Source organism: Trichoderma asperellum, chromosome 1 (genome assembly GCF_020647865.1).
Source record: "Trichoderma asperellum chromosome 1, complete sequence".
In the NCBI taxonomy this organism is placed as follows: domain Eukaryota; kingdom Fungi; phylum Ascomycota; class Sordariomycetes; order Hypocreales; family Hypocreaceae; genus Trichoderma; species Trichoderma asperellum.
Genome location: NC_089415.1, coordinates 6,963,655 through 6,987,835, shown reverse-complemented (window position 1 = coordinate 6,987,835; position 24,181 = coordinate 6,963,655). Strand labels below are relative to the sequence as shown.

The window sequence follows — 24,181 nt, the reverse complement described above, 5'->3', positions numbered from 1 at the left end:
TGAGGGGAAGAGCTGAAAATACAGTGGCCGGGATGATACATACATAGCTGCCAGTAGCCGTTGGATGTTCTTACAGTAGGCAGCTGAAAAGCCCATGAATATGACTAACTTGCTAGTACGACCGACGGGCTGACATAGTGACAGTCAATCAATGCTAAAGCCAACAGCCGAGAGAGACACACCGAAAGCCTTGCGGGTTGGTGGAAATTGCAGTGCTTGGTGATGCCTCTGGCTGATTTGTGGCTGTCTGCAGGATTCCTTAATCATTTTGCAGCATCCTATTCTTTTGTTCACGGAGCACAATCATGCCGTGCCGCATCCCACAGGGGAGAACCAAGCCGCTGTATGTTGCCGAGCGGCATTGCATGCTGTGCGAAGTAAGTATTGTACATAGTATGAGTCGTCGTTCAAGAGACGAGGACCCAGCAGGAAGCAGCGGCAGGTCGAGGCAGACGCAAAGGCAGACGCAAAGGCAGAAGCGAAGCAGTGGTAACGCTCTCACTCACTTGCTCACTCAATTACTCGCACTCGGCTCAGACTCAAGCACAAGGCCATCCCATCCTTTCTCTTCGTCCACTCCATCCATCCCGTTCTTGCATGAATTACAATGCAGTTGCTCTCCACCTTCGCTTGAGCAGAGGCAGTGGCCATCAAACCAATCAAGCATACAACAGAAAACAGCAACTAACGGGGCCAAAGATATCCTACCACTCACTGCGACTCTATACTCCAGAGGAGGGGGGCAGCATCAGCTTCTCTCCCGTCGCCACGTATGCGCACCACATGTATAGCGCCACTATGCATGTCTCTCCAGGAGGGGGAAGAGCCAAGGTAGCAACAACTAACACGAGTAAGGCGTAGCTGTGTGGCCAAAGGCCATGTGCGCGGAGCATGCCGGTATCTGCTCTTGTAGGCTGCTGGGCAGTAGCAGTAGCAAGCATGTAGGCCTACAGCACAATGCATCATGCAGAGAACCTCCTCCCAATGTATGAAAGAAGACAAATAGACGAGGAGGCAAAAAGAGGGTCAGGCGGCATTTGGGCTGCGCTACTGCTGTGACACGAAAGAGCACGCAGTCACATGCGGTGCTTACTGCTTGAGGGAAATAGTGGAGGTTAGGACAGGACGGAAAGAAAGAAAATGAGGGTCTGCTTTGTGAGCTCTCATAATTGTACCTTGTTGCTGTAGTGAGAGGAACTTTCAGGTGAGAGAAAGCAAACAAAACGTGAGAGTTGACAGCCTGAGCAGCTCGCTTGGAGATTCCTGCTTGGGTCGCTGTGCATGATTTTGACCCAAGTTTGTTGGTTTTACTTTTACTTTTATATTCAATTATTTCTTCCATGAATTAGATTGGTTGTGATACTATCTGTATGTCAGGGCCAGGAGCGAATGACTCTCCCTTGCAGCCGGGAGCATGAGTGTCATATCTGTTATACATGATTTGGCATATCTTTGTAGGGGAACCCCTCGTGGAGCAGCAGAAGCGTGGCATCAAGGAGTATCCGTAGACTGGCTCGGGCAACGACGTCTTATCGGGTGCTTAGCAAAACGACCCTTGCATCAAAGCGTGGCAGCGATGCGGTCAGAAGGAGATCCCAAAGTTACCCGTCGCTTATTCCTAGGCCTTTGCCATTTGCCTCCCATCTCCTCTTTCTTTCTAGCAAGGCACGGGATGAGAATTGGCATGCAAGAGCCGGGCTGCTCCACAAGTCCCTAAGCAACTTATCGGTCTCGATGGATCAGAATAGCATATACAGTGCTACGGCTAACGCTAGCGAAAGTAATGAGATATTGAGCCGTGATTTTGAATGCTGACTTGTTTTCGGCAGGCCAGGGTTGAAGGAGGGGTCCACCGGCAGTTGTCTTCGTATGGTTTCCCTTATTGGTAATGTCCTTGGATTGACATTTGTAGATGAGCCGAGACTCTGTGAGATGTAAGGGAAGACGCCATAGCGTTTAGGCCCATCTGAGCCGGCTAGCAGTACATAGTATCCGTTATTGCAAATCGCACAATGACATAAACTTCAGCAACATCATTCATCGGCACTCGCTGGAAGCCATCAGCGCAGAGTGAGCTGATGGCTTCCAGCGAGTGCCGGCGCGCTATGCAGCAGGCTCGGTGATACTGTAAGTGCGCCCCCTTGTAGTTCTCTATTACTCCGTATTAGATGTACTCTGCATTTGGCCGAGACTTGGGCTCAGCTATGGCGTTGGGCTGCAACGGATGGTACACCAATAGCGCCTTGTACAACTCAAAGGCGACCCAGCCACGGTGCATCGGGCATCTCCAATACACTCCGTCATCTTGCTTCAATGGTTTCAGCAGCCCAGTCCGTCGGGCACGGTGGATCAGCAGAGGCGAACGCCAAAGGTGTGCGTTTCGTTTTTTCACCGTGGACACCGACGTCTGGCGGGATGTCCAAGCCCGACCCGATGCCATTGCACTGGAATGGAGCCAATAGAGGAGTATGGTAATTGGCAGTGATAGCACAGACAGAACCAACGAAGACGCCCCGTCCGCCGGGTTGGACTATTTGATTGCTAACAGACTGGCCCTGTCTAGCTGATATCAGCCTAGACGGAAGCCACCGTGAGATTATGTGATGGACCGGGAGAACAATCTGCAAAGTGGTGGCAGTGCGATCCATATCACGGAGCGGCAGAACAAACAAACCGGCTGTCGCCAAAACATCAAAGGCCCCCTCCAAGCACGGGATGGCGTTTGACATGCACGCTTGTTGCAACAAAGAGGCTCGAAATGAGCCATCATGATTGCTAAGCTGCTATTACCTTTTCTCCACAGCTTGGAAGTTTAATATCAGCAAAGTTTGTATCAGATCGGTCACGGGTTTTCTTTGATGGAATGACGGACGGTGGGGGGGAACCGCTCCGGGATGCGGGTTGAGATGCGGCGGCCGACCGGTACTGCCGGGAAGTGCATACGTAACAACTATGACTTCGTCTCTTAGGAGGAAGAACGACGAAAATCCACAGTATTAGATCCACGGAGTTTTGGAGGTTTGCGAAGCCGCGGAGTTGAGACCTTGGGGGCGTGGACAAGTAAACGGGAGGCTAAGACTCTAGTCTATTGCGAAACTGAACCAGTGTTTGGGGAGGAGCAATTTTGAGATACTTTGATGACGGAGGTTCCTTAGTTTTAGCCAAGTCCTCTGTTAAGATCCAAGCCTTAGTAACATAACCTGTAACTGTGAGACCGTCGAGGTATTCCTCTTGTATATCGGCAGGGATGGATACACCTTTTCTTCTACAATGAGGTAGTTGGGGATGATTTCATCAGTGAGAAGCCACAAGACCGACGATGGTGGCGATTGGAAGCATATATCGAAGTTTTAAGATCTAATTCTAGCTCTCCCTTACAAATTCACGCACCGGCAGAACGACTGCATTCCTTCCATTAATAAGACGCATCATCACGGACCAAATAGATGCTGATGGGGTTAATTCGGACACCCTTGCCCTTTCCAATGTGTAACCGGAGAACACGGATTCAGGCTTACACCGTATATGAGATGCCAAATATTCTCAAACAGTGCCCGTTAATCTGAAACTGGGCGGGATGCCTCTATAGCACGTGTAATACTTGGAATGACACTCCGCGATACTCTCGTTCGAAAGCGGCCCAGAATAAAGATATGTCACTGCAATACTCAATCGGTTTGAGCTGCTTCTTATCACGGCTGCCGCGGGATGGACAGACATTGGCCTCATGGTTCCACAGCATCCGGATGACGATAAGCGGTAATATGCTTAATCAAGCCGGAAAACTGACTGGTGTTCGCACCAGAAGATTTTTTAGGAAACCAGAGAGATTGCCTATCCTAGAAATAGCTGGAGATGCTAGGCATCTGCGTGCGTGTTAGATTTGGAAACATGAAGTTTAAGTCCGCGTAATGCTGAGAGGGCTCATGCTATTGTTGTTGCCACGAGTTCTTACACTAAGTTTGAGAGGAATGTTATACATTGACGATTGATGATTGATGATGGGGAACGGTGACGAGGCCAGCGAGGACCGTGATTCTTTGCCGTATGTAAGAAGGTGACATGCAGCGACTCAGCTGTTTGGAGAGGCGAGGGAGTGTCTTGAGTAGAATAATGAACAGCTCTCTGTCTTACAAATGGATAACATACTAGAAGCCTTGAGTGTTACGAAAGACAAAGCCTTGCCGAGCAAAGTTTCAGGTCATGTGGACCTATGATATTCTGTACGCTCAAAAAAACTCTAGTTCTAAGAAGGTTCTATTTTTATATAATCAGCACGGCAGTATGAAGCCTTCCGGGCCTCCTGAATCATCGGAGGCTGTGATAGTTCGGCTCCGGTGAGACCACTTAAGACGGAAGACCGGTGTGGGGCCGGATCGTTGGGATGTAAGACCACAGATGAAATATTTACCTGTTAAGAAAAATGTTTGATTCTAAGAATCTTGTGGTTGAACACTGCCGTAATGTATCTTCCTAGATGTAACGGGTGATGAACAATATCTGCAATAACGATAGACTGAGACCTAATATTAGATGACCATCCAATACAATGTTGCACTAAAGAAACGAGCATATCTCTTGATGAGTACTTGTATAGAACAAGAATATATCACAGCATGTCTATAGCGCTCATTTGAGACTCTGGAGGGTGTTGATAAGTAGTAGTGATATATATGTGTTTCTTTATAGTAGACTGTCCTCAGTAAGTCTCGTGCTGTCATAGAAGTATTTCACATCATATTTAAATATATATATATTGAGATAATTCTACCAAGAGTAGACATTCAACGCGTTCTAATAAAACCTCTATCTTGCCGTGATAGTCAACACCAAAAACTGCGGTCAAACAAAATATCCGTTCAACAAAGTCTCATCTCTACACTATACCAAGCTTTTCACAAAGAAACAGCAGTCGTGCTTCACTCCACTCGACGACTTTGCATAATTAGGGCAAATCCCCCACTCTGTCCATCCAGTCTTCAAATAAAACTCTCTCGCTGGCGTCTCCTTCGACGTATCCAACAACAGCATTTCCAATGCAAACTCTTCGCGAGCAACCTTCTCCACTTCGTCCATCATCCATTTCCCCAGTCCATGCCGCCGATAGTCAGGATGCACCATCAGCTTCCTGACCTCGCCCTTGAAAGCGTGCGTCTCCTTTGGCATCCTCGCCAACTGCACTGTAGCGACGACTTTATCACTACCAGGAGGTGTCGCTATGAGCAGCGTGGTCGTAGCGCTAGGTCCCATCACAGTCGGTAGGAGCTCAAGCCAGTAGCTGGCAGCCGTGTGGTCAGAGAGCGGCGCCAGGAACCCGAGGGACGAGATGTCGGGTTCATCATTGATACAGTGCTGGAGAAGTTCCCGGAGTGAGGTGAGGTGCTTCTCCACAACCGAGGCATCTGTCACGGAGGACAAGTTGAAGGCAGGCTCGGATTTGCTCCCCATGCTGGATAATAGGAATCGAACGATCTAGAACGCGATGCCTCTTATGCCGTTGGGAGGAGACCGGCGAGTTAATGAATGAAGAACACTGTGCGATGCTCCCTTCGTTTGGACCAACTTCCCGGATCCGAACGAACTCGTTATAAAGCGTTGGATGGCGATCTTTGAGTCATTCACAATTTGTGATAAGTCGATTTGGAGCGCTGGCTATCAAGTGTGTTCCCCTCGAAATGTCCCCCTTTTTCGATAAGGAATTGATTAAAAGATTCTATTATCAAATCGATGTTATCATAGCTGAAGGAGGACAAGGAAAAAGAGTCATCGACCACGATAAGAGTTCCGGTCTTCTTCCCACTCTTCGGTGCTTTGATGACCGACCGGAAGATGTGACTCGGGACCAAGTGGAGGCGGCTGGTCCCTAATCGGCATCAAAAGCCGCAGATATGCGGGGACTTGGATTGACCTCTGGCCATTGTCGATTGTGCCAAAATAGGCGCGTTGTATGTATATGCATTGTAGACAGTATCGTAATTTACAAGATCTAAGGGGAAGAAGCGAGATAAATGTCTCTTGCACTTGTAGATTCCAAAATTAATCGCATTATATCTCGAGGGTTGTTGAGCGAGGAGAGTATGAGCGTGGACCATTCTATAGCTAATACTTCAGCGAGCCGCTACAAATAGCAGCAAATACAGCCCGGCCTTCATCCCTTCACTGCTACATCGAATCGCGAAAGTTTAATTCAATGCATTATTTGTTTGCTTGAGAAATACTTTGCAACAAATTGCCTTTGGAGTAAGCTATTGTGAAGTGATGAAAACCACATGGGCCTGTATTGCTGGCTACCTAAACAAGCTACAGCACAGTCGATTTATTATGGAGTACTGCTGTCTCGCATATGCGCGTATTGCAGCAGCGCACTGGCCGTTCGTTGTCCAGCACTGGCCTGTAGAGAGTCGATTTGCCTAATAAACCAGTTTGATGGCTCATATTCGATGCATTGTTGGCTGAATCAATCAGTCTAAAGATCTGGACCTGCCGATCATGAGCCTAGTGAAAGTGTGATAATCATCTGCATGTGATATCTTCAGTTTGGGGTTTTGACTTCGTAGTACCCACGTAGAGTGATTAAATACTGAGTATTGTTTCGAACGTCTCTTCATGCCTATGGAAGAGGCATCAAGTGACGATAGAATTTGCATTTGACATTTCGTATACACATGATTGGCCGCATATCGAGTATCACCATTGCAAGCTCGCATTTGATCAAGGACGGAGATGGCATTATAGTTTTGATTCGGCCATAAAACACCCAGTAGGAAACTTTCTGTGACAATACAATCACATGTACGGGCATCTCAAACCTAACAGCACCCCCTAAATCCCCAGTTTAGATCATGGTATCGCAATCTTAGCGTCTGTAGTTGTCAATATTCACGCTGCTACGACAGCCAATTTACCCCAGAAATGCACAAGTAATCACTCAGTGTGAAACAGTGTCTCATCCTCATCTTCGGGCTCATTATGTGCGAGAGCGGAGGAGCCCTGCCAAACTCCTGTTGTTCGTGACGACTAATGACAAAAAACTTTTCTGATACACTGCTGTCAAAGAGCCCAAACTTCGGATTAGCACTCAGTACACCGCTCACGAATATCCCAGGAAGTAAACATGAGAGATAACCTTGTTGAGCGGTCGACTATAAAGCTCTCCTGAAATCCCACGATATCTTCTCCTTTCTGCTCATCAAGCTTTCACACAGCACAATCTGAAGCATCTACCACTCTGCCACTTTTTCAAGACTTTATTTTATTTCTAACTAGAAATTTCACTATCAAATATTTCAAAATGTTCTCCTTCATTACCACCACTATCTCAGCTCTTTGCCTGGCCCTCACTACTTCTGCTGCTCCCACTGAAGCAGGCGTTCAAGCAGCTGCCTCTCAGACTGGCGATATAACCTGGTACAACACCGGCCTTGGCGCCTGTGGCCAAACCAACAACGACAGCGAGCTCGTCGCCGCCGTATCCCACTCTCTTTATGACCGCGAGCACCCCTGCGGCCGCAAGATCCGCATCAACTACCAGGGCAGGTCCCTGGTAGTGACCGTTGTCGACCGCTGCCAAGCTTGTGCTGAAGATGATGTTGACCTCTCTCCTACGGCTTTCGAGAATGTTATTGGCCCACTTGGTATTGGCCGTGTCACTGCTAGCTGGGACTGGGCTTAAGTCAGCCTATCTTGGCCGCTCTCAATGTGATCTGGAGCTTTTTTCTTGAAAGGAATTGATTTTATTGTGGCTGAGAAAATGAAAAAAGAAAAAATGATAAAAAAAATGAAATATGAGGCAGATACTGTTAAATCCATTGAGAGATAGCAATAATTTGAACGCCTACAGTTGTAACTTTGTTTCATTTCTTCTACTGATAGAGGAGTTCCTGCTGTGGTGCTCTTTATCTGTGATCCCAATTTTGACCCTTCAATTGTATTATCGAACCTCAAACCAAGTCATGTATAATGAAACGAGTCTACATAGCTTACATTTGCTCTATCTGCGACGAGCTTGCATGCCGTTCAACACTTGGCGCTTCGGCCCGTCCAACCCCACCTTCCGGACCCGAGCCGGATCAAGCCGAAGCCAATGATATGTCGAGGCATGGAATGTCGAGACATTAATATGATACGGATATGAATAATGAATAAGGGCATATACGATGATATAAATAATATTTATTCATAACGCTGCCATTTCTCACGACAATTACATCTTGCTTGGCCACTCTCCTATCTCTTCCATACTGTATGTAGATGCCATCCCTGTGGCGTTCTTGGCGATAACTGAATCTACTTTATCTCTGACTCTGTACGCTGCATGAATTCGTACGAGAGAAACTGAGGAGGTAACTTACAGGCACCCCCTAATTGGCCTGCGTCTTTTGGCTCTCTTGGAATCGTTTCATGGCTAATATGTTCCCTAAAAACGCATAGTATTCAAGGGGTTTGATTCGCCTCGCGATGGACTATCAACTACCAAACACTCTGCCCAAATTAAACATGCTAGAAAAGTACTAATAATATTTCGGTAGAGGGACTTAAGCGTCTTTAGGCTTAATTGCCAAGTCTGCCGAATGTAAGGCTGCAAACATCTTTGCTTCAACTCTATGCTTACAAGCAATTTCTCGGACCTCAATCCATACCACTCCCACTCTCCACCGCCCCCCCCTTTCCCACTCGCCGAAGCAAATCCAAGATCAACCTAACTAGCCATATTTTCTTCAATTTAGCTGATTAGATCATACATCCATCACAGGAACGACAGAGAGAAGGGTAAGACCAACATACTCCACCACTAGCTAGATAGTCTGAAAACCCCAGCATGCCGAGAACAGAACGGCAACACTCCCGGCAAAAAGACTCAATAGCCTCCTGCCTGATTAGTCCTTCTGATGTCCACCAAACAGCTAGTTATGCCAAGAAAAAACAAGCTCAAAACAAAGCTCTAGCTAGCTCCTCCTTCGCATCACGCCCAATTCAGCCGCTAAAGGAGAAAGATTAGCGCCGCTTTATGACATCAACTAAGTAAAGTTAAGCACACTCTTCATCTAATCGATGACGAAGAGTTGTATCATGAACAACAATTCCAAGTTTTATTCTTCTCTAGACGACAAAATCGCAAATCAACCCAAAAATGTCTTGCTTCTAGCCTTGATCATCTTTTCTAGGTCTACTCCCCCATCAACACCAAAATCACCATCCCGCACATCATTTTTAGTCTCGCATCTCTTCCTCTGTGCTATCGTCCTAAGCTCTTCTCCTGTCTTAGTGTCATCGAGTATCACATCTCATGTCACACGCTTGCACCTTCTCCCTGTGCACTCAGAGCAGCCTTGTTAGTTTCAATCCTCCTCGTACCATTAGAATACCCTCTCACATACCATCCGGCGCATCATCTATATTCGCCACGTCTTCCATCCCATTTCTCCATTACACATGGCATCATAAACAGGCCTAGTCCAGTAACCTTGCCCATACGCCTTCACCCATATCCTCTCATCAAATATCCCTCATTGATCACTCAACCCGACCCGACATCCGTCATACCTTGTAAGACAAGACCCTACGTCTCGGGATATTGCCACGTCCGTGCATCCCCAAATCCCAAACACCCTTGGCTCCCTACGACCCTAGTCTTTCCAGTCGATACAGTGCTTAGTCGCATCCGCCGTCATACAACAGCTACTAATTATTTGCTAAAAAACACAAAACACGCTCAGCTGTCCAACTCGCCTAAATACAACTTGACTACTCGCACATCACAAGATTTGCCGAACGGTAAAAGGACGAAAATTTCTCAGTCCCCCCCATGAATGCGGCAAAAGTTGGCCAACGTGCCATGTAGGAAGCCTAGTTGTGAGGCGTGTTGCACAAACATAGCCTGTACACGTGTAATTGCATGACACCGCATAGTCTTACAGGGGACATGAGTGAGCGTGTGTGTGAGAACGCCTTTGCTACTCGCTTTTTTTGTAGACGTGTCCAATTCTTGTGGTGCTAGAGGCTTAGATTGTATGCCAGTCTAGCTCCAGGCATGATTCGCATGTGATATCTTCTTATAATATTAATCATAGCATGATATATGAGGTATTACACTGAGCTATCTAGAGAGTAATCAGAGACGAAACGTGTATACAGTAGCAATGCGCACAGAGTGTCTCATATATATGCCTTGACCTTACGGAGATATAAGCGATACACCTGTATATCTGCAAGGCCATAGGCGTCTCGTCTAGGATATAGAAGTTTCATAGTGATAAGCAATTCAAAACACTCCTACGTCCGTAGGAGCCCCAAGCCTTTTGTATAGCGTGAGCAAAGGTATCTTTTCTCGTCAAGGAACAGAATTGTAACATAAACAAACCACCATAATAGGAGCCAATTGAACAAGAAAACAAAGCAAGTTGGGAAAATCCTTGGATCTGTATGTAGTGAAATCTCATTCCTCTTATATTCTGCAATCAACGTCTATACCCAGTAGCCCTATCGCCGGGGTACTCCGGATCGAGCGACGAAGAATGGATGTTTGAGCGCATCAGCTGGCTTCAATCGCTTGTCAGGATTCAAAGCTAAGCAGTGATCCAACAAGTCGATGAAGTGATTGAGCTCTCTGCTTTCAGCATCGTTCATACCGCTTGAAGCAGCCAAAAGTCGCGTACGCAGGTCCCGTGTCGGCTTGACAATGTTTAATGGTCGCAGCGCCGTCTATAAGTGTAATACGTTAGCCCTAGTCTCATAACAACAAAGGAAAGAATCTTGGCCCAAAGGAAGCCACAGGCCGAGGTTTAGTATACATACCTTGCCAAGTACTTTGTCGCGCTCAATGCTGATAAACTGTCCCTGGTCGTCAAAATGGACACTTGATAATTGACCACGTTTATATAGCTTTGGCGTTATTCTGCCACGAATCTCCATGATAGTCTTAAGCATCTGATTATTGCTGTCTCCCGTGAACAAGATCTTGCCCGTGTAGAGTTCGTACAGAGTGCAGCCTATAGACCACATATCCACTCCATAGTCGTAAGGCATTCCTAGGATGATTTCAGGGGCTCTGTAGAAGCGGCTTACGAGGTATGGCGTAATCTCAGTATGTGCGGTCGCGGCATCGGAACGATCAATAGCTGTTCCAAGATCGCATATCTTGAGGATGTTTCGAGTCTCGTTGACCAAAATATTGTCAGGCTTCAAATCGGCGTGGATGATGCTGCATTTGCGCATGTGGGCCAGGGCGACAAAGATCTGGTATGCGTATGCTTTTGTTGCTTTCAGGTTGATGCCTACGTTATTGCCAAACTTGCGCAAAACTTCACGCAAGTTCATGCTAAGATTCTCAAAAGCCAAACATAGATGGCCTCGATGGTCGAAAGAATGTTCAAACTTGACAATGTGCCGTCGGTTTTCGGGATCCGCTTCGTTGAGCTTTTGAAGAATAGCAATTTCTGTATAGCCTCCCTTGCGAAGGGCGTCGTTATTTCGCATCATCTTGATAGCGACGAGCTGCTTGGTAGTGATGTCAACTGCACGAGCAACTCCCGAGAACATACCCCTGCCGAGTGTAGCCTGGATCTGATAACGGCCTTTGAGAATTTCACCGATACGGATCTTGTAATAGCCATCCTTGTCGTCACCTTCGAGAATGCCTCCCTTATCAGCGGCCTCTGCGGCATCGTTGGCTTCAGCAGGTGCTGCCGTCTCGTTCGCCTGGGCCTTGCTAGCATACTTTTCCTCGTCAAAATCTTCCGCAAACATGTCAAAATCGTCATCATCGTCTCCCTCGCCTGCAGATGGTTTTTGTGGAGTCGCACTGGGCGCTTCGTTTACAGGGTTCTGCTTGAGCACGGCTACAGGCTCAGGTTCGCCGTGGATGACGACTTGTCCATGACGCAGTTCATGTCGGCGCTCATCTTCCCTCATGTCGACAGTAGGGTCGTAATCGGCAGCAGAAGGGCCGTCCTCATCGTTAGCTTTAACTGCCCCATGAGAATTCATGAGATCTTTGTCGTCGAAGAGATCGATGCCTCCAGGAGAGGGCGCGTCATGCGACATGGGCGATCGAGGCGACGGAAAATCTGACCAGTTAGTCACTGTTAAGGAATCATGTTTAACATGGTACATACTTGAACCTGGAGACTGGGACATTTTGCTGTCTGAACGCTGAGACTGAAGCGGTGTATCCGATTGCAAAGATGCGGGTGACAATGCTTGAGCTTTAGAAGTGGCAGCTCCGACAGCATGAAGAAGGAGAGGCGTTGCAGAACTGGATTTTGCTAAAAGCTCACCACGTCTTTTGCGGCGGCGTTCGATTTCTGCCTCTTCATCGAATTCTTCGGCTTCATCGTAGTCTACCTCGGGTTCATCCGGCATCGAAACCTCCCTATTCTTGCATCAGCTTGTCTTGTCGTCTAAATTTTGCGCCAGGAAGGGGAGAAAAAGGGGGGCATTCAGCTCACCTTGAGATAGCGGCAGACACAGAACCGTCGTTTTGAGTCGTTTCCTTCTGAGTTTTAGCATCATCTTCCAGTGCCTGGTTTGTATCCCCTGCGGAGGCTTTCCTAGCTGCAGAATTGTTGCCCCGAGTGCTCACATCAGCATCATCATATCGCAGTGTCCGTGAATCGTGTCGGTCAGAGTAGCCTTCTCGGACAAATCGATCCCCGCTTCGCTTGTCTCCGCGGCGGTACTGGTGAGGCGACGGGCTCCGTGGCCGAGGCGATCGTTCAGAATATCGATCTCGGTCGCGATGGTATCGATCCCGTTCGCGGCTTCGATCGCGCTCTCGGTCCCTACGACTACGCCAGTCATAACCCTGGTTCGCAATACGTGATGCAGGCCGGTCGAGATCGTCATATGCAACGCGGGATCTTTTGTATTCATCCCTTCGATGGTCGTCGTAAGCACCGCGATCATGGCGAGCGTCTTGATCTCGGGCTTTGGAGGGAGGGAGGCGATCCCTATCATCGCGCGCGCGCTTGAATCCTCGCGGCGAGCGGCTTCGTCGAGACGAGTTGTTGTACTTTGATGTCGTATCGAGATCGGGCGAGGGGTTTCTATTCCGCTGTCTGTCTTTACGGTCAACACCGTTTCTCTCCGCGTGCGACAGTGAAGTTGCCTTCAAATCTCCAGCTCTCTCTTCAAGAATTTCACCCTCATCGGAACTGGACGTCATTTTGATGCCTTTCTTATCTGAGATTTTCTTTCTCCTCTGGACCTCTTGTGGGCTCCCTTTCAGTATCAACAGAGAATGTGTCAGTAATTGATCAGGATAGCAAGCGCGTGGCAGGCGAAGAGTCCAACCAGGTCAGCGTTTTGACTCGCCCAAGAACTTGGACACAAGATAGTGGCGGCACACGATGGCTCTAGGAGGCTTTGCGGTAGTTTCAGTTATGCCTCCAAATTCAAACAACTAGATAGGAAATAGCTGACAAGGCACAAAGAAAGAAAAACGCGGCGAGTCAGCTAGGCGACTGGAGATGGGAAGCGATGGCGAGACGGTCTTGAGATAATGGCGGTTGGGTTTCAGATAACAGGAAGAGCGGCAAGGATCATTCAGCCTAGCGTGATTATGTAAGTAGTGTAATCCCTGCAGCCGGTCTCACCGCCCAACCTTTTGGGCTGGCCTCTGGAGGCCTTTTTTTTCTGGGGCTGACGATCTGCCACCTGCCACCCGCACCTCAAAGAACCAACATCTCGGCCTGAGATTCTCTGCAAATCCGACTCGCATTTTCCTCAGTGATCATATCTATTAAGTCAAAATGGGTGGTTCTAACCGAGAAGGTGATTTCATTTTCCTCTCTCTCGTTCTGCTGATTTCCGCCCCACCAAACCGCCCCTCCATGGCTGCTGACGATGGAAATTTCTAGGCGGCAAGGCCAAGCCCTTAAAGGCCCCGAAGAAGCAGAACAAAGACCTCGACGAGGACGACTTGGCTTTCCTCGAGAAGAAGAGGGCTGGTACGGCTCCCCCTCCTGTAGCCCGACTACCGAAAAATCCCCCATGTCCCGTGGAAGCGCAGAACGCAGACTGACACTTAGCAGACGAGAAGGCGCGCAAGGAGTTGGCTGCCAAGGCCGGCGGCAGAGGCCCTCTGAACACTGGCACCCAGGGCATTAAGAAGAGCGGCAAGAAATAGACGAAAGGCGACGAAGCAATATGTTATTGAGGAACGTTTACATGAGCCTGCTGCGACGTTTGCGATAATATGGGAAGCTACAAGCGGATGCCTGTGGGAGATGACTATTCACATGGAAGCGACTGTTGGATCATGGAAACGCCACATCCGCTCTTAGGGATAAGATTTGTAGTTTCCGCAGGGAATGTTACCCGGCGTTAGGAAATATATACTTTTTATACACTGATTGGATATCTGCGAAGATTTGCGCCGTTCGAGTCTATTCTGGCGATGCGCCGAGAAGCGCGGCGCTTTAAGGAGCGATTCTACAATACAGAAAGAAGTGATGCTACATGAAGATCAGCTGGGCTTGAGGCTTGAGGCTACGAGATGTCGACTTTTGTCCATATAATACTGAATTCTATGTCTACTCGGCATATGCCTGCATCTTGCACATCGCTCAGCTTGGCAGAGGAAATTTGCAGAGGCCTCCCAAGCAAGCCTCGTTTCTTGAACAAACTTGAACAAACATTAATGCCACAATCTGCATTGTTTTTTTTTTTCCCTTAATCACACAAACAGTCCGGATGCTGCATCCGAGTTAATATCAGTATTCTACCACTTACAGTGAAGCCATACCAAGACCAATGCCTGCCGATCTAGCGCTACCAACTACGGCCTGTCATGTGCAATCGTCTCCGATCAAATGCAGCGCCAGTCTCCGGCCAGCACCGAGGCCCCCAACCATTCCGCCGAAAGGTCCACCCAGGCCCGAATATCTCGAGCGACATGCCCGCATGAAGACTCCCAACAACTCACTGAAAAATTCCGTTCCATTTCGTTTGCCAAGATGATAAAAATGTGAAATTGATTCTTTTCAAATGAAACATAATACGTTTCTCACATTAATCAATTTTCTTCTTCTAATTATATAAGAAAAAGAAAACAAAAGAAGACAACACAAGTTAATAAATTACAATCACCATGGCGGCGGGCAAATCCACCAACGGCGCCTCATCCTCGTCATCATCAGACGCCCTCCGCAAGCGCCGCCTCTCCGACTCCCTGCTCTCAGCCGTCAAGCACGCCGAGCAGAAAGTCGAGCAGAAACTCCTCCTGCTCTGGGACGATCTCCCCGCCTGGCGCCGTGACAACGCCTTCATCCTCTCCGGCTACCGGCCCATCCGCCCATCCTACACCGAGTCCGCCCGGTCCCTCTTTTACCTGCACAACGAGTCCGTCAACATCTGGTCGCATCTCGCCGGCGCCGTCATAGCCATCGCCACGGCGATCTGGCTGTATCTTGTGATTCATCCGCGCTATGAGACGGCCAATTCGTCAGACGTGCTGGTCTTTGCCTGCTTCTTTGGCAGTGCCGTGGTGTGTCTGGGCATGAGCGCAACGTATCATGCTTTGACGGACCATAGCCAGGAGGTTTCCAGATGGGGAAATAAACTAGACTACACTGGCATCGTGGCCCTGATCGTGGGAAGCTACGTGCCAACGCTGTACTATGGCTTCTTTTGCCATCCTATCCTGATGGCGGGATATCTGTATCTGGTGAGTGGACATTCGCACAATATTCAGACCAAGTAGATGTGCTGTGCTATTTTACTATAACTGAAAGATATTTGTATGTGTAATCTCTGACACATGAAAACCACCACAGATATGTATCCTAGGCATGGGATGCGTGGCCGTCTCTTGGGTTGACAAGTTCAGGACACCTGCCTGGAGACCCTATCGTGCTATGATGTTTATCAGCTTGGGCCTGTCTGGCATCATCCCCATATGCCACGGCTTCTTTAAATTTGGCTACCAAGCTCTCGAAGATAAAATGAGCCTCAGCTGGGTCGTATTGCAGGGCCTCCTGTACATATTCGGCGCAGTTCTTTATGCGGTTTGTTGCCCATCCCGTTACATATTCAGCTACGGTCTCTAACCTTTTTCAATCTTATAGGCTCGCTGGCCTGAGAGAGTCTATCCTGGAGCTTTTGACATCTGGGGCAGCTCCCATCAGATATTCCACATGTTTGTCCTCTTTGCGGCGGCAACACACTTCTACGGCATGGCAAAGGCGTTTGATCACCATCACGCGGGCATGGGTTCCCAGTGTTTGTAGGTGAAGGAGAAAAAAATTTGTAAAGAAAGTTTTGGAACATAGTACTACTGGCACATATATTTATAGACATGGCATTTGCGCCGAGATTCCACTTGATAATTACGCCGTTCCCTCGGGGTATTTCTCCAGCCCTAAATCAATTACTCGTACAAGTCCCGAACCCATGGCTACCGCCGCCCAAGATCCATGGTCCTGGTTAGGATTCCACTCAATGGCAGTGATTCTCGTCAGTGCTTCGTGTAGAGTGGCGCGAAATGGGTCAGTCAAATCGCCAGCTTCGTCATCGTCCTCTTCGCCTTCGCCCTCCTCTCCTGCACCCTCGGCAGGCTCCTTGGCCCGTAATTTCTTGCCCTTCTTCGCGCTTGGTTTTGCCTCTGGTTTTGAGTTTCTGTTCTTGTCTACTGCAAAGCCATGCAAGACACGACAGACGCCCCGAACCGCTGCTGGTGAGTCCGGAGGAAACAGATATCCCGGCCGGTGCTCATGTTGGAAAACTCGTACCTTGTCCGTTGATTCGTGCCGGTTGCTGAAAACTTCGGTTTGTGCGTTGAGACACCATAGAGACCCATCTGTTGCACCGATGAGCAGAAAAGGGTGAAGTCGCCCGACAGCTAGGCATGTGAGAAAGCTATCCCCAGTAAACACCCGCCGGCAGACAGGGAAATGCGCATGATGCAAAAATCCAATAATGGTATTTAGCGCACTAGCAGACGGATATATGGATAAGAAACCAAGAAGATGATCACTGTATGCCAAGAGACCTGGTTGTGTATGTACCAGCGGTCTTTGGGCTTCGGTAGTTTCGTAGCTCGGGGCCTGGAGATCAATGACTCTGGCAGTGCCGCCCACTGGGATTGAAGCGATGATATTTGGTAATGTTGGGTATCCGGACACCATATCGATGATGTCGCTGTGATGGACTGGGTGCCTAGATAAGATACGCTGAGGATATACCGACCACAGAGCAATCGACCCATCCGAGTAGCCGACGGCTATTCGATTGCAATTGACCCACGCTATTGCAGTAGCTTTTATGCTGTACTCATCAATCAAGTTGAGCACTGCAAACGGCTTCTGAAGTTTGTCTGCAGCTTCGTTAGCATCAAACAAAAATGACGAGGAGAGGGCAAAGAGCGGATGATCCAATTAGCTTACAGTAGGCTCCCTCCTCTTCGCTGTCAAGATCCCCAGCATCCGCAACATAGACATTTCCATCGCTCGAGAGGACCGCAATGTGATTGCACGACGGGCTCCATCTAACCCTTCTAGCCCTTCCGTAGTCCAAGCACAGAGTCTTTCGCAGTGTAGCGGGTTCTTTTGATGTGCGAATGAATTCCTCATCTGTCTTGGTGCTCTTAAACTCCCAAATCTGGATAATACCCTGCTGCTGGAATCCGGGCCTCACAGATTCTTCCTCGTAATTGTAGAAGTCTTGGTCGGATTGGGGTATAATCGCCAGGGCAAGCAGCTGTTTTGGGTTCTTGTCTCGCCGAGGCGCCCAATCCATGCCCAAGACAAGGCCGCCAACATCCAGCATCCATCCGCATTCTATCTTTTCATCATCCTCATCCTGATCAAACGGTATATTGCTTTGTGATAGGGAGCAGCTGGTTCCTGGTTCCATTCGCACTTCCTGCTGCGTTTCAGGCGGTCCTGTCAAAACAGGCATGCTCAACTGCGGAAATCGGTACATTTCAGACTCTTCGGGAGGTAATTCTGACCACACCTCATTAGGTGGCAGGCCCTTGCTCACTTGCTCATACCATTGCTTGGCAAGACGGGCCTCCTTCTCAAAGCCACCCGGAATCCAAAACCCCTTGTCAGTCGGTTCATCTTCGTCTTGCGGCACCTTTGGCGGGTACAACGTCCATCCGCTCCATCGCTCCAGCAGCATGTGAGCCATCTCTATGCGCTCGGGCCGGGGCCCATACAAGGTCCTCACTAGAGCCTTGCCGCGCATCCCTCTCTCGTACGGCCCAACATATCCCTTGTGCTGGCCTTCTGGGGGGATGAGCTCAATGTCCAGATATCCCGTCACTTTCATTTCACCAGGATCGGAGAGCTTGGGGGGTTTTGTTTGCTTGGGGCGCTGGCGAGAAGGTCTCTCTCTCACATTGACTTCGCTGGCGCTGTCGTTCATCTGTACATCCTCTTCATCCTCATCTTCGTCCTCGTCCTCTGCAGCGCTCCGCTCCTCCGCGGGCGCTTCGAAATTGTCGTCATTCTCATCGGCAGTTTTGCGACGCTTTTGAGTCTGGCTTTTCTCGTCTCCTGAGCTAAGAAAGTCGTACTTGTCAAGAGTATATTGTTTTGTGCGATTCGACCTTCTGGTTCTCATAGTGCGTCGCGTGTGAGAAAAAGTTGAGTTTAGAAGTCTGAGAACCGCGACCTGGTGGGGCTTCAGGTGCGAAAAAATATACTTTTGGTGGTAGCAGCTGGTATGGAAAAGCCAGCCTCACACCAGAGATGTTCACGATAGTTTCACTTAAAAAATTTAAAATGAAAAATACCTTTTTGGCTTATGATTTAGAGTCCGAGTCTAGCTCATAGTATACGGTAGTTTGCATGAGCTGGTAGATAGGCTTGCTTGGTAGCTTCCATCTTTTTTCAACAACGGGACCGCTGAATTTTAATTGAGAGTAAAAACCATTAAAATGTAGCACAAGCCATTGCGGCCATTAAGATTTTTGGTATAAGCTTGGGCATAACAGAGCTGCAAAGAATCTCCTGAGCGCGTTTTCTTCCGACTCTTTGTTATTAAATCATCTTGGACGAAGCAATATGAATGATGATGCTACCCTTGAGCTTTTGAGAACGCCCGAGTAGCCGATATTTAACCGAAAGCCATATCGCCGCCACCTCTCATATTCAAGCCGCTGGCCCTACACCTGACAACTCCATAGTGTGTATTCGACGCTCAATTGGAACATAATGAGCGATCTACTGAGTACTCCGCCCCAAGATCAGGGCCATAGAAGAAATAAAGCGTCTATTACTCGTGGTATGTGCAGCAGGTGTCCGCAAATTCGATGACGAATACACATGTTTCGCTTTACAAACAACAGCCCCTCCATTCTCCATCGCTGCTCACGATGTGCACTGCGGGTATGGGACGCCGCACACATGCTGACATTTATACATAGCAACAAGACCAAGATCATCCACCAAAGGACCTTTGGATGCCGATAAGTTAGTTTTATTGGACACTTATATCACTAAACTTGATTGACACCTCTGTCTAACTGAGTGTTAGTGGGCTATTAACATCTCCGGCGGCTTCTGCTTCTCAGCTAAGCCCGACTCTCATGTCGCCCGCACGATCTCCCTCCAACACAGCACATCCTCGACAGGCTCCACCATCTCCGACTCCTCAACTGGGAGAAGCGAGGCCAAAGGACTTTGCGTTTCTCTTGCAGCCTGAAATCTACCATCCCCTAAACTTGCAAAATATCCCCCCTGCATTTAGAAATTCACAGAAGCAGCCTGGCCCAGAAGTGCCGATAGACCAACTGCTAGCCAAAGGCCACTTCAGGGCAGCGGCCATTGCGGCAGCCCAAGAATTGACTGGCTCAGTCATAAACGGGAGTAGCATCGATCCTCATGATGCCAATAGGATCTTCAGGCTTCTGTATACCCGGCTTGCCTGTCTAACTTTGATTGACGCAACGTCACTTGCAGCCCAGGAGGCCAAGGCGCTAGAAGACTTGAATGATCCTCGGAGATATATAGATGACATTACAAATGAGCATCTTGCGCCGTGGGAACTGCGCGTGCTACATGTACGGCTGCAGGCACTGGGATTTGGAGATCCTCGCCGAGCTGTGATGAGTTACCATGATCTTGCCAGAGAAGCCAGAGAGAATATCAGGAAAGCGTCTCTGGCACATGATAACTCTGCTAGAGAGCTCTGGAAGTCAAGGCTCCATGAATTGGGTATCAAAGTAGCAGGGGCCCTGATTGAGATGGACGATCTTTCCGGCGCGGCACACCATCTCGGGAGTCTAAGAGATCGAGGCGACGGCAAATTGGCTCTGTCAAAGGCACTTCTCTGGTTACACCTCGGCGACACACGGAATGCAAAGTTGTGTGCGAGCCAGTGTTCTGAGGATACCGAGAACGTCGAGAAGATTATCTTGGCTCTGTGTGACATGGCAGACTCGAATTATGAACTGGCGTTACAGAAATGGCAAGAGTTTGACATTATGGCGGTAGATGAGATGGTTGGGGTCAATCAGGCCGTGTGTTTAATCTATCTTGGACGGATTCAGGAGGTGAGATTTGTGAATACTATTGGCTTGGACAACACTCGTGCTAATGTGACTTGTAGGGGCGTACAATACTGGAGAAATTGGTTGACTCAGGCTTATCGTCGCATACTTTGTTATTTAATCTATCGACAACATACGAATTATGCTCAGAAAGAAATCGGTTATTAAAGGGAAGGCTTTCGGAGAAGGTTGCTAACATGGAGGAATCGCCATTTGGGTGGGAGAAGACGAATGCTGATTTCAAGCTCTGAATAATGAACGCGTTACACATATACATGATATATCTCTTGGATGGAATGAATATTTTGCGCTCTTTGTGTTTACTAGAATATCATATTAGAATAACTGCATTTGTATCCCAGCGAACTCATAGCTATTGTGACCAATCTAACCAGGTGTTTCTTCTACATAAGAGACAGCTTTTCGTCGACGTGCACGGCGGCAGCGCCAATAGTTCACAAAAAGGGCGAGGTATCAGGTTCATTTCCTGTAATGGAGGAGTTGACCGATCTTGAATATCTTTTACAGTGAATCTTCTAAATATTTCACATAAATAGCCGGGGCTGATATCGTAGAACCGATCCCAAACCCAGCGAGGGGAGAATACCCCGGATATCAATACCCCACACCGGGGCTCCATTATACGCCGCGAGCCGCTGAGCCTCGGTACTTTAAGCTGTACTTTAGTAGTTCATCCCGCCTCAACAATTCTTCTTGAAACCCCTTCAAGACGCTTCATAAAGAGTCTTTAAATCCTTCTTCATATATATACCATCTCACATTTGAAACAATGGCGGACAGAGTCTCACAGGTCGTCGGCCACCTCAATTTCCCAAAGGGCCTCCTCGCCAACCAAACCGCCATCGTCACCGGCGCAGGCCAAGGCATCGGCGCCGAAACAGCCCGCCTCTTTGCCAATGAAGGCGCCAAAGTTGTCGTCGCAGACATTGACGCCAGTACGTAACAAATGCAAAAAAAGTATAATATGACTCTCTGTCCTAATTTGCTCTAAACTGCAGAAAAGGGTGATGAGGTCGCAGAGTCCATCCGCAAAAACGGCGGCCAGGCCATCTCCTTTAGCGGCGACATCCTAGACTCGGCCTACATCAAGGCCCTCATCGCCAAAGCCGCGGAGTTTGGCAACGGCAAGATTCACATCCTCGTCATGGGCGCCGGGTACACGTGGGACGGCGTCGTGCACAAGATGACGGACAAGCAGTGGGAGACGATGATCGCCCTGCACTGCACGGCGCCCTTCAACATGGTGCGCGAGGCGGCGCCGTACTTCCGCGTCAAGGACGGCGAGCCGCGCAGCATCATCACCGTGTCTTCTACATCTGGCGTGCACGGAAATGCCGGCCAGATCAACTATGCGTTGGCAAAGTCTGGCCTCATTGGCTTCACAAAGACGATTGCCAAGGAATGGGGCCCTGCGTTTGGCGTGAGGGCAAACTCGGTTGCTTTTGGATACATCCAGACTCGCCTCACAGCCGCCAAGGAAGACGGCGGCTTTGTAGTTGGGCCGGGCGGCGAGAAGATTGCCCTTGGTGTGCCAGGGAGAGGCAAGCCTGGCTCAGCCCCCCTTCAGACATTCCTTTGGGTCGGCCCGGGACCGCAACGGAAGCGGCAAGCTCTATTCTGGCTGTGGCGAGCCCTCTCTTTTCGTATGTAACAGGCCAGGTGATTATGGTGACAGGAGGCAGGAACATGTAATATGAGTGATCCTTGTCGCATAGTTGTTGTGTGGTCAAGCTGTAGCTATGACATATATAGCGTTGATTTCTGCAAAAAAATGGCAATGGTATATTTGATTAATTAGAAACGGGACTACCCTTCTCAGTGATATTAACGCCGGCCCATCCAACTCGTAGCAATCCATATGATACATCTTCCTTTCTGTCCTTTGTTTTTTTTAATCCTTAGACCTTTAGCCACAGAGAAAATACACCCTTGGCGTATTCAACAATTTCATCGCCGCCCAGCTTGCTCTCTCCGTACACTCGGTCCACGAAAGAGATGGGCACTTCGGCAACGGTGCATCCCATAGCCTTGGCACGAACCATCATCTCCATCTGGAAAGTGTAACCCTTGCTCTCCGTGCTTGAAATAACCTTCTCCAGAACACTCTTCTTGTATAAGCGGAAGCTACCAGTCAGGTCGCTAACGCCCGGTCGCAGCACGGTATCGGCGAACAAGTTGGCGCCGCGGCTGACAAACTTGCGCTTGAGGTCCCAGCCAAAGACGCCGCCGTTGCCAGCGTAGCGGGTGCCGGTGACGATGTCGTAGTGGCCCTTCTGCTGCAGAGCAATCATCTCGGGGATGAACTTGGGGTGGTGACTGAAGTCGGCGTCCATGATGATGACGAAGTTGCCGGTGACGAATTGCAGGCCGTGGACGTAGGCAGTTCCGAGACCCAGCTTTCCGGAACGAGTCTTGAGGACGACGTGGGGAGCGTAGGCCTTGACGAGCTGGTTGGCGACTTCTTGGGTGCCGTCGGGAGAGCCGTCGTCAACGATGATGAGTTCCCAGTCCAGGTTGCTGCAAAAGGAAGAAGCAGAATTGTCAGCGCAAATATTCACTTCAATGCTTCCCTCCCGGTTTTCTTGTATGGACGAGTGGCTTGAGCGTTCGAGGATGCGATGAACCACCTACTTCTCTGTAAAGGTGCGATTCAGCAGCCATGCCACGATGGGGAGGTTTTTCCTCTCGTTGTACGTCGGCAGAATGACCGAGTACTTGTCCTTGGTGATCTTTGCAGGTGCCATGATTTCGTCCTTGTGCTGGGAACAGAAAACCAGAAGAAGGAAAAGAGAGACGCGTTAATTGGCGATAAAGGAGTGTGCTGAAGTTGGGTTTTCGCGCGTCTGCTGCAGCTTGATAGCTGTCCTTCTGGAAGCTGGCAGGTGGCCGAAAAGTGGCAGTTCAGGGGGCCGCTGGCTGCGATGACTAAGCAAAGTGCAATTGGAGGATGGATGCCGACTGCCCGCTGGAGGAAGCTCGAGCACTTCAACGTGCTCATCTTTTTCTCCGATGCTGCAGAAGCTGATGATTGCGGTATAACGCATCGAATATTGATGCATCGCATTCATTCTTTGCACAGGTGATTTGCACGGACTGACAAAAAAACTTTGGTCTAATTCCTGTGTTTTGACTTTTTTCTACGGGCTGACGATTGGCAGGGCTGGGGGATATAAAGTTGCGACAGTGCCGTATTGGACGCTGCAACAACAAGTTTACACACAAGACACAAGCTGCGATGCCGCAAGCCAAAGCGCCCGACGTTATCCATTGGGAGCTCTAGACAAGGCGAATCGTTCCATCCATCATTCGTCAGAATTGCAAGCATGGAAAATTCGGTGACTGCTGCTGCCAAGCTTCCAATCGGCTCTCCGCTCTCTTTAGCCACATGACAGCCTATGCTGGGATATCCATGCTGCCCTGCAGAGTTGCCGGCTTCTAATGTTCCATTCCAGGCACTGTCCAACAAGTACCTGTTCAAAGCCAAACAGACGTGCATTGCATTGGTACATCATGGCCGGAGCCCCGCCCAGACTGACGGCTGCACTGGTGACTGGACGAATACGGAGCTGAAAGCTCGAGGTGGCGTCGCCTCCAGACCAAGGTTGCAGGTTTCCCCGCAAGAGTTGCTCGTTCAAACCACTGTCCCGATCGCGACAATTCACACAG

The 24,181-nt window shown here is 49.0% G+C and overlaps 10 protein-coding genes across 10 annotated transcripts; 5 read left to right on the top strand and 5 right to left on the bottom strand.

The window, feature by feature from the left end:
* Positions 1 to 2,107: 2,107 nt before the first annotated feature.
* Positions 2,108 to 2,729, bottom strand: TrAFT101_002229 (uncharacterized protein; the record flags this gene model as incomplete). The annotated part of the gene is made up of 1 exon (XM_066126537.1): positions 2,108 to 2,729. The coding sequence occupies one exon, from the start codon at positions 2,727 to 2,729 to the stop codon at positions 2,301 to 2,303; it is 429 nt and encodes a 142-aa protein (XP_065982640.1). The 3' UTR covers positions 2,108 to 2,300.
* A 2,044-nt stretch (positions 2,730 to 4,773) lies between these two features.
* TrAFT101_002228 (uncharacterized protein) lies at positions 4,774 to 5,793 on the bottom strand. Its single transcript, XM_024907866.2, has one exon. It carries the CDS (start codon positions 5,446 to 5,448, stop codon positions 4,882 to 4,884), a length of 567 nt encoding a protein of 188 aa, XP_024763351.1. The 5' UTR covers positions 5,449 to 5,793; the 3' UTR covers positions 4,774 to 4,881.
* A 1,348-nt stretch (positions 5,794 to 7,141) lies between these two features.
* On the top strand, positions 7,142 to 7,843 carry TrAFT101_002227 (uncharacterized protein). The gene has a single exon (XM_024907865.2). It carries the CDS (start codon positions 7,292 to 7,294, stop codon positions 7,670 to 7,672), a length of 381 nt encoding a protein of 126 aa, XP_024763350.1. The 5' UTR covers positions 7,142 to 7,291; the 3' UTR covers positions 7,673 to 7,843.
* A 2,193-nt stretch (positions 7,844 to 10,036) lies between these two features.
* Positions 10,037 to 13,725, bottom strand: TrAFT101_002226 (uncharacterized protein). Its single transcript, XM_024909655.2, has 5 exons — positions 13,291 to 13,725; positions 12,447 to 13,218; positions 12,114 to 12,370; positions 10,795 to 12,065; positions 10,037 to 10,701 (listed from the first exon to the last, which is right to left on the bottom strand). The coding sequence occupies exons 2-5, from the start codon at positions 13,160 to 13,162 to the stop codon at positions 10,480 to 10,482; spliced, it is 2,466 nt and encodes an 821-aa protein (XP_024763349.1). The 5' UTR covers positions 13,163 to 13,218; positions 13,291 to 13,725; the 3' UTR covers positions 10,037 to 10,479.
* Positions 13,621 to 14,364, top strand: TMA7 (Translation machinery-associated protein 7). Its single transcript, XM_024907864.2, has 3 exons — positions 13,621 to 13,770; positions 13,857 to 13,946; positions 14,031 to 14,364. The coding sequence occupies exons 1-3, from the start codon at positions 13,749 to 13,751 to the stop codon at positions 14,123 to 14,125; spliced, it is 207 nt and encodes a 68-aa protein (XP_024763348.1). The 5' UTR covers positions 13,621 to 13,748; the 3' UTR covers positions 14,126 to 14,364.
* Positions 14,365 to 14,870: 506 nt separating this feature from the next.
* TrAFT101_002224 (uncharacterized protein) lies at positions 14,871 to 16,323 on the top strand. Its single transcript, XM_024906464.2, has 3 exons — positions 14,871 to 15,664; positions 15,774 to 16,004; positions 16,065 to 16,323. Exons 1-3 carry the CDS (start codon positions 15,089 to 15,091, stop codon positions 16,224 to 16,226), a joined length of 969 nt encoding a protein of 322 aa, XP_024763347.1. The 5' UTR covers positions 14,871 to 15,088; the 3' UTR covers positions 16,227 to 16,323.
* On the bottom strand, positions 16,228 to 18,963 carry TrAFT101_002223 (uncharacterized protein). Its single transcript, XM_024902425.2, has 2 exons — positions 17,382 to 18,963; positions 16,228 to 17,311 (listed from the first exon to the last, which is right to left on the bottom strand). Exons 1-2 carry the CDS (start codon positions 18,562 to 18,564, stop codon positions 16,326 to 16,328), a joined length of 2,169 nt encoding a protein of 722 aa, XP_024763346.1. The 5' UTR covers positions 18,565 to 18,963; the 3' UTR covers positions 16,228 to 16,325.
* A 176-nt stretch (positions 18,964 to 19,139) lies between these two features.
* On the top strand, positions 19,140 to 20,892 carry TrAFT101_002222 (uncharacterized protein). The gene is made up of 4 exons (XM_024902424.2): positions 19,140 to 19,227; positions 19,370 to 19,415; positions 19,480 to 20,497; positions 20,554 to 20,892. The coding sequence occupies exons 1-4, from the start codon at positions 19,158 to 19,160 to the stop codon at positions 20,743 to 20,745; spliced, it is 1,326 nt and encodes a 441-aa protein (XP_024763345.1). The 5' UTR covers positions 19,140 to 19,157; the 3' UTR covers positions 20,746 to 20,892.
* Positions 20,893 to 21,163: 271 nt separating this feature from the next.
* Positions 21,164 to 22,308, top strand: TrAFT101_002221 (uncharacterized protein). The gene is made up of 2 exons (XM_024909654.2): positions 21,164 to 21,450; positions 21,514 to 22,308. Exons 1-2 carry the CDS (start codon positions 21,285 to 21,287, stop codon positions 22,164 to 22,166), a joined length of 819 nt encoding a protein of 272 aa, XP_024763344.2. The 5' UTR covers positions 21,164 to 21,284; the 3' UTR covers positions 22,167 to 22,308.
* On the bottom strand, positions 22,268 to 23,652 carry DPM1 (dolichol-P-mannose synthesis). The gene is made up of 2 exons (XM_024907863.2): positions 23,147 to 23,652; positions 22,268 to 23,032 (listed from the first exon to the last, which is right to left on the bottom strand). The coding sequence occupies exons 1-2, from the start codon at positions 23,257 to 23,259 to the stop codon at positions 22,414 to 22,416; spliced, it is 732 nt and encodes a 243-aa protein (XP_024763343.1). The 5' UTR covers positions 23,260 to 23,652; the 3' UTR covers positions 22,268 to 22,413.
* Between the last annotated feature and the right edge of the window lie 529 nt (positions 23,653 to 24,181).

Bases quoted from the DNA above. Each gene is read 5' to 3' on its own strand.
- DPM1 (XM_024907863.2), bottom strand. From the start codon at position 23,259: ATGGCACCTGCAAAGATCACCAAGGACAAGTACTCGGTCATTCTGCCG. The intron at 23,033-23,146 runs GTAGGTGGTTCA...TTCCTTTTGCAG, and splicing joins AATCGCACCTTTACAGAGAA to CAACCTGGACTGGGAACTCA.
- TrAFT101_002221 (XM_024909654.2), top strand. From the start codon at position 21,285: ATGGCGGACAGAGTCTCACAGGTCGTCGGCCACCTCAATTTCCCAAAG. The intron at 21,451-21,513 runs GTACGTAACAAA...TCTAAACTGCAG, and splicing joins CGTCGCAGACATTGACGCCA to AAAAGGGTGATGAGGTCGCA.
- TrAFT101_002223 (XM_024902425.2), bottom strand. From the start codon at position 18,564: ATGAGAACCAGAAGGTCGAATCGCACAAAACAATATACTCTTGACAAG. The intron at 17,312-17,381 runs GTAAGCTAATTG...ACGAAGCTGCAG, and splicing joins CGAAGAGGAGGGAGCCTACT to ACAAACTTCAGAAGCCGTTT.
- TrAFT101_002227 (XM_024907865.2), top strand. From the start codon at position 7,292: ATGTTCTCCTTCATTACCACCACTATCTCAGCTCTTTGCCTGGCCCTC.
- TrAFT101_002226 (XM_024909655.2), bottom strand. From the start codon at position 13,162: ATGACGTCCAGTTCCGATGAGGGTGAAATTCTTGAAGAGAGAGCTGGA. The intron at 12,371-12,446 runs GTGAGCTGAATG...ATGCAAGAATAG, and splicing joins GTGTCTGCCGCTATCTCAAG to GGAGGTTTCGATGCCGGATG. The intron at 10,702-10,794 runs GTATGTATACTA...TTACACTTATAG, and splicing joins GCGACAAAGTACTTGGCAAG to ACGGCGCTGCGACCATTAAA.
- TrAFT101_002224 (XM_024906464.2), top strand. From the start codon at position 15,089: ATGGCGGCGGGCAAATCCACCAACGGCGCCTCATCCTCGTCATCATCA. The intron at 15,665-15,773 runs GTGAGTGGACAT...AAACCACCACAG, and splicing joins TGGCGGGATATCTGTATCTG to ATATGTATCCTAGGCATGGG. The intron at 16,005-16,064 runs GTTTGTTGCCCA...TCAATCTTATAG, and splicing joins TCGGCGCAGTTCTTTATGCG to GCTCGCTGGCCTGAGAGAGT.
- TrAFT101_002222 (XM_024902424.2), top strand. From the start codon at position 19,158: ATGAGCGATCTACTGAGTACTCCGCCCCAAGATCAGGGCCATAGAAGA. The intron at 19,228-19,369 runs GTATGTGCAGCA...ATTTATACATAG, and splicing joins TAAAGCGTCTATTACTCGTG to CAACAAGACCAAGATCATCC. The intron at 20,498-20,553 runs GTGAGATTTGTG...TGTGACTTGTAG, and splicing joins ATCTTGGACGGATTCAGGAG to GGGCGTACAATACTGGAGAA.
- TMA7 (XM_024907864.2), top strand. From the start codon at position 13,749: ATGGGTGGTTCTAACCGAGAAG. The intron at 13,771-13,856 runs GTGATTTCATTT...GGAAATTTCTAG, and splicing joins GGGTGGTTCTAACCGAGAAG to GCGGCAAGGCCAAGCCCTTA. The intron at 13,947-14,030 runs GTACGGCTCCCC...GACACTTAGCAG, and splicing joins CCTCGAGAAGAAGAGGGCTG to ACGAGAAGGCGCGCAAGGAG.
- TrAFT101_002228 (XM_024907866.2), bottom strand. From the start codon at position 5,448: ATGGGGAGCAAATCCGAGCCTGCCTTCAACTTGTCCTCCGTGACAGAT.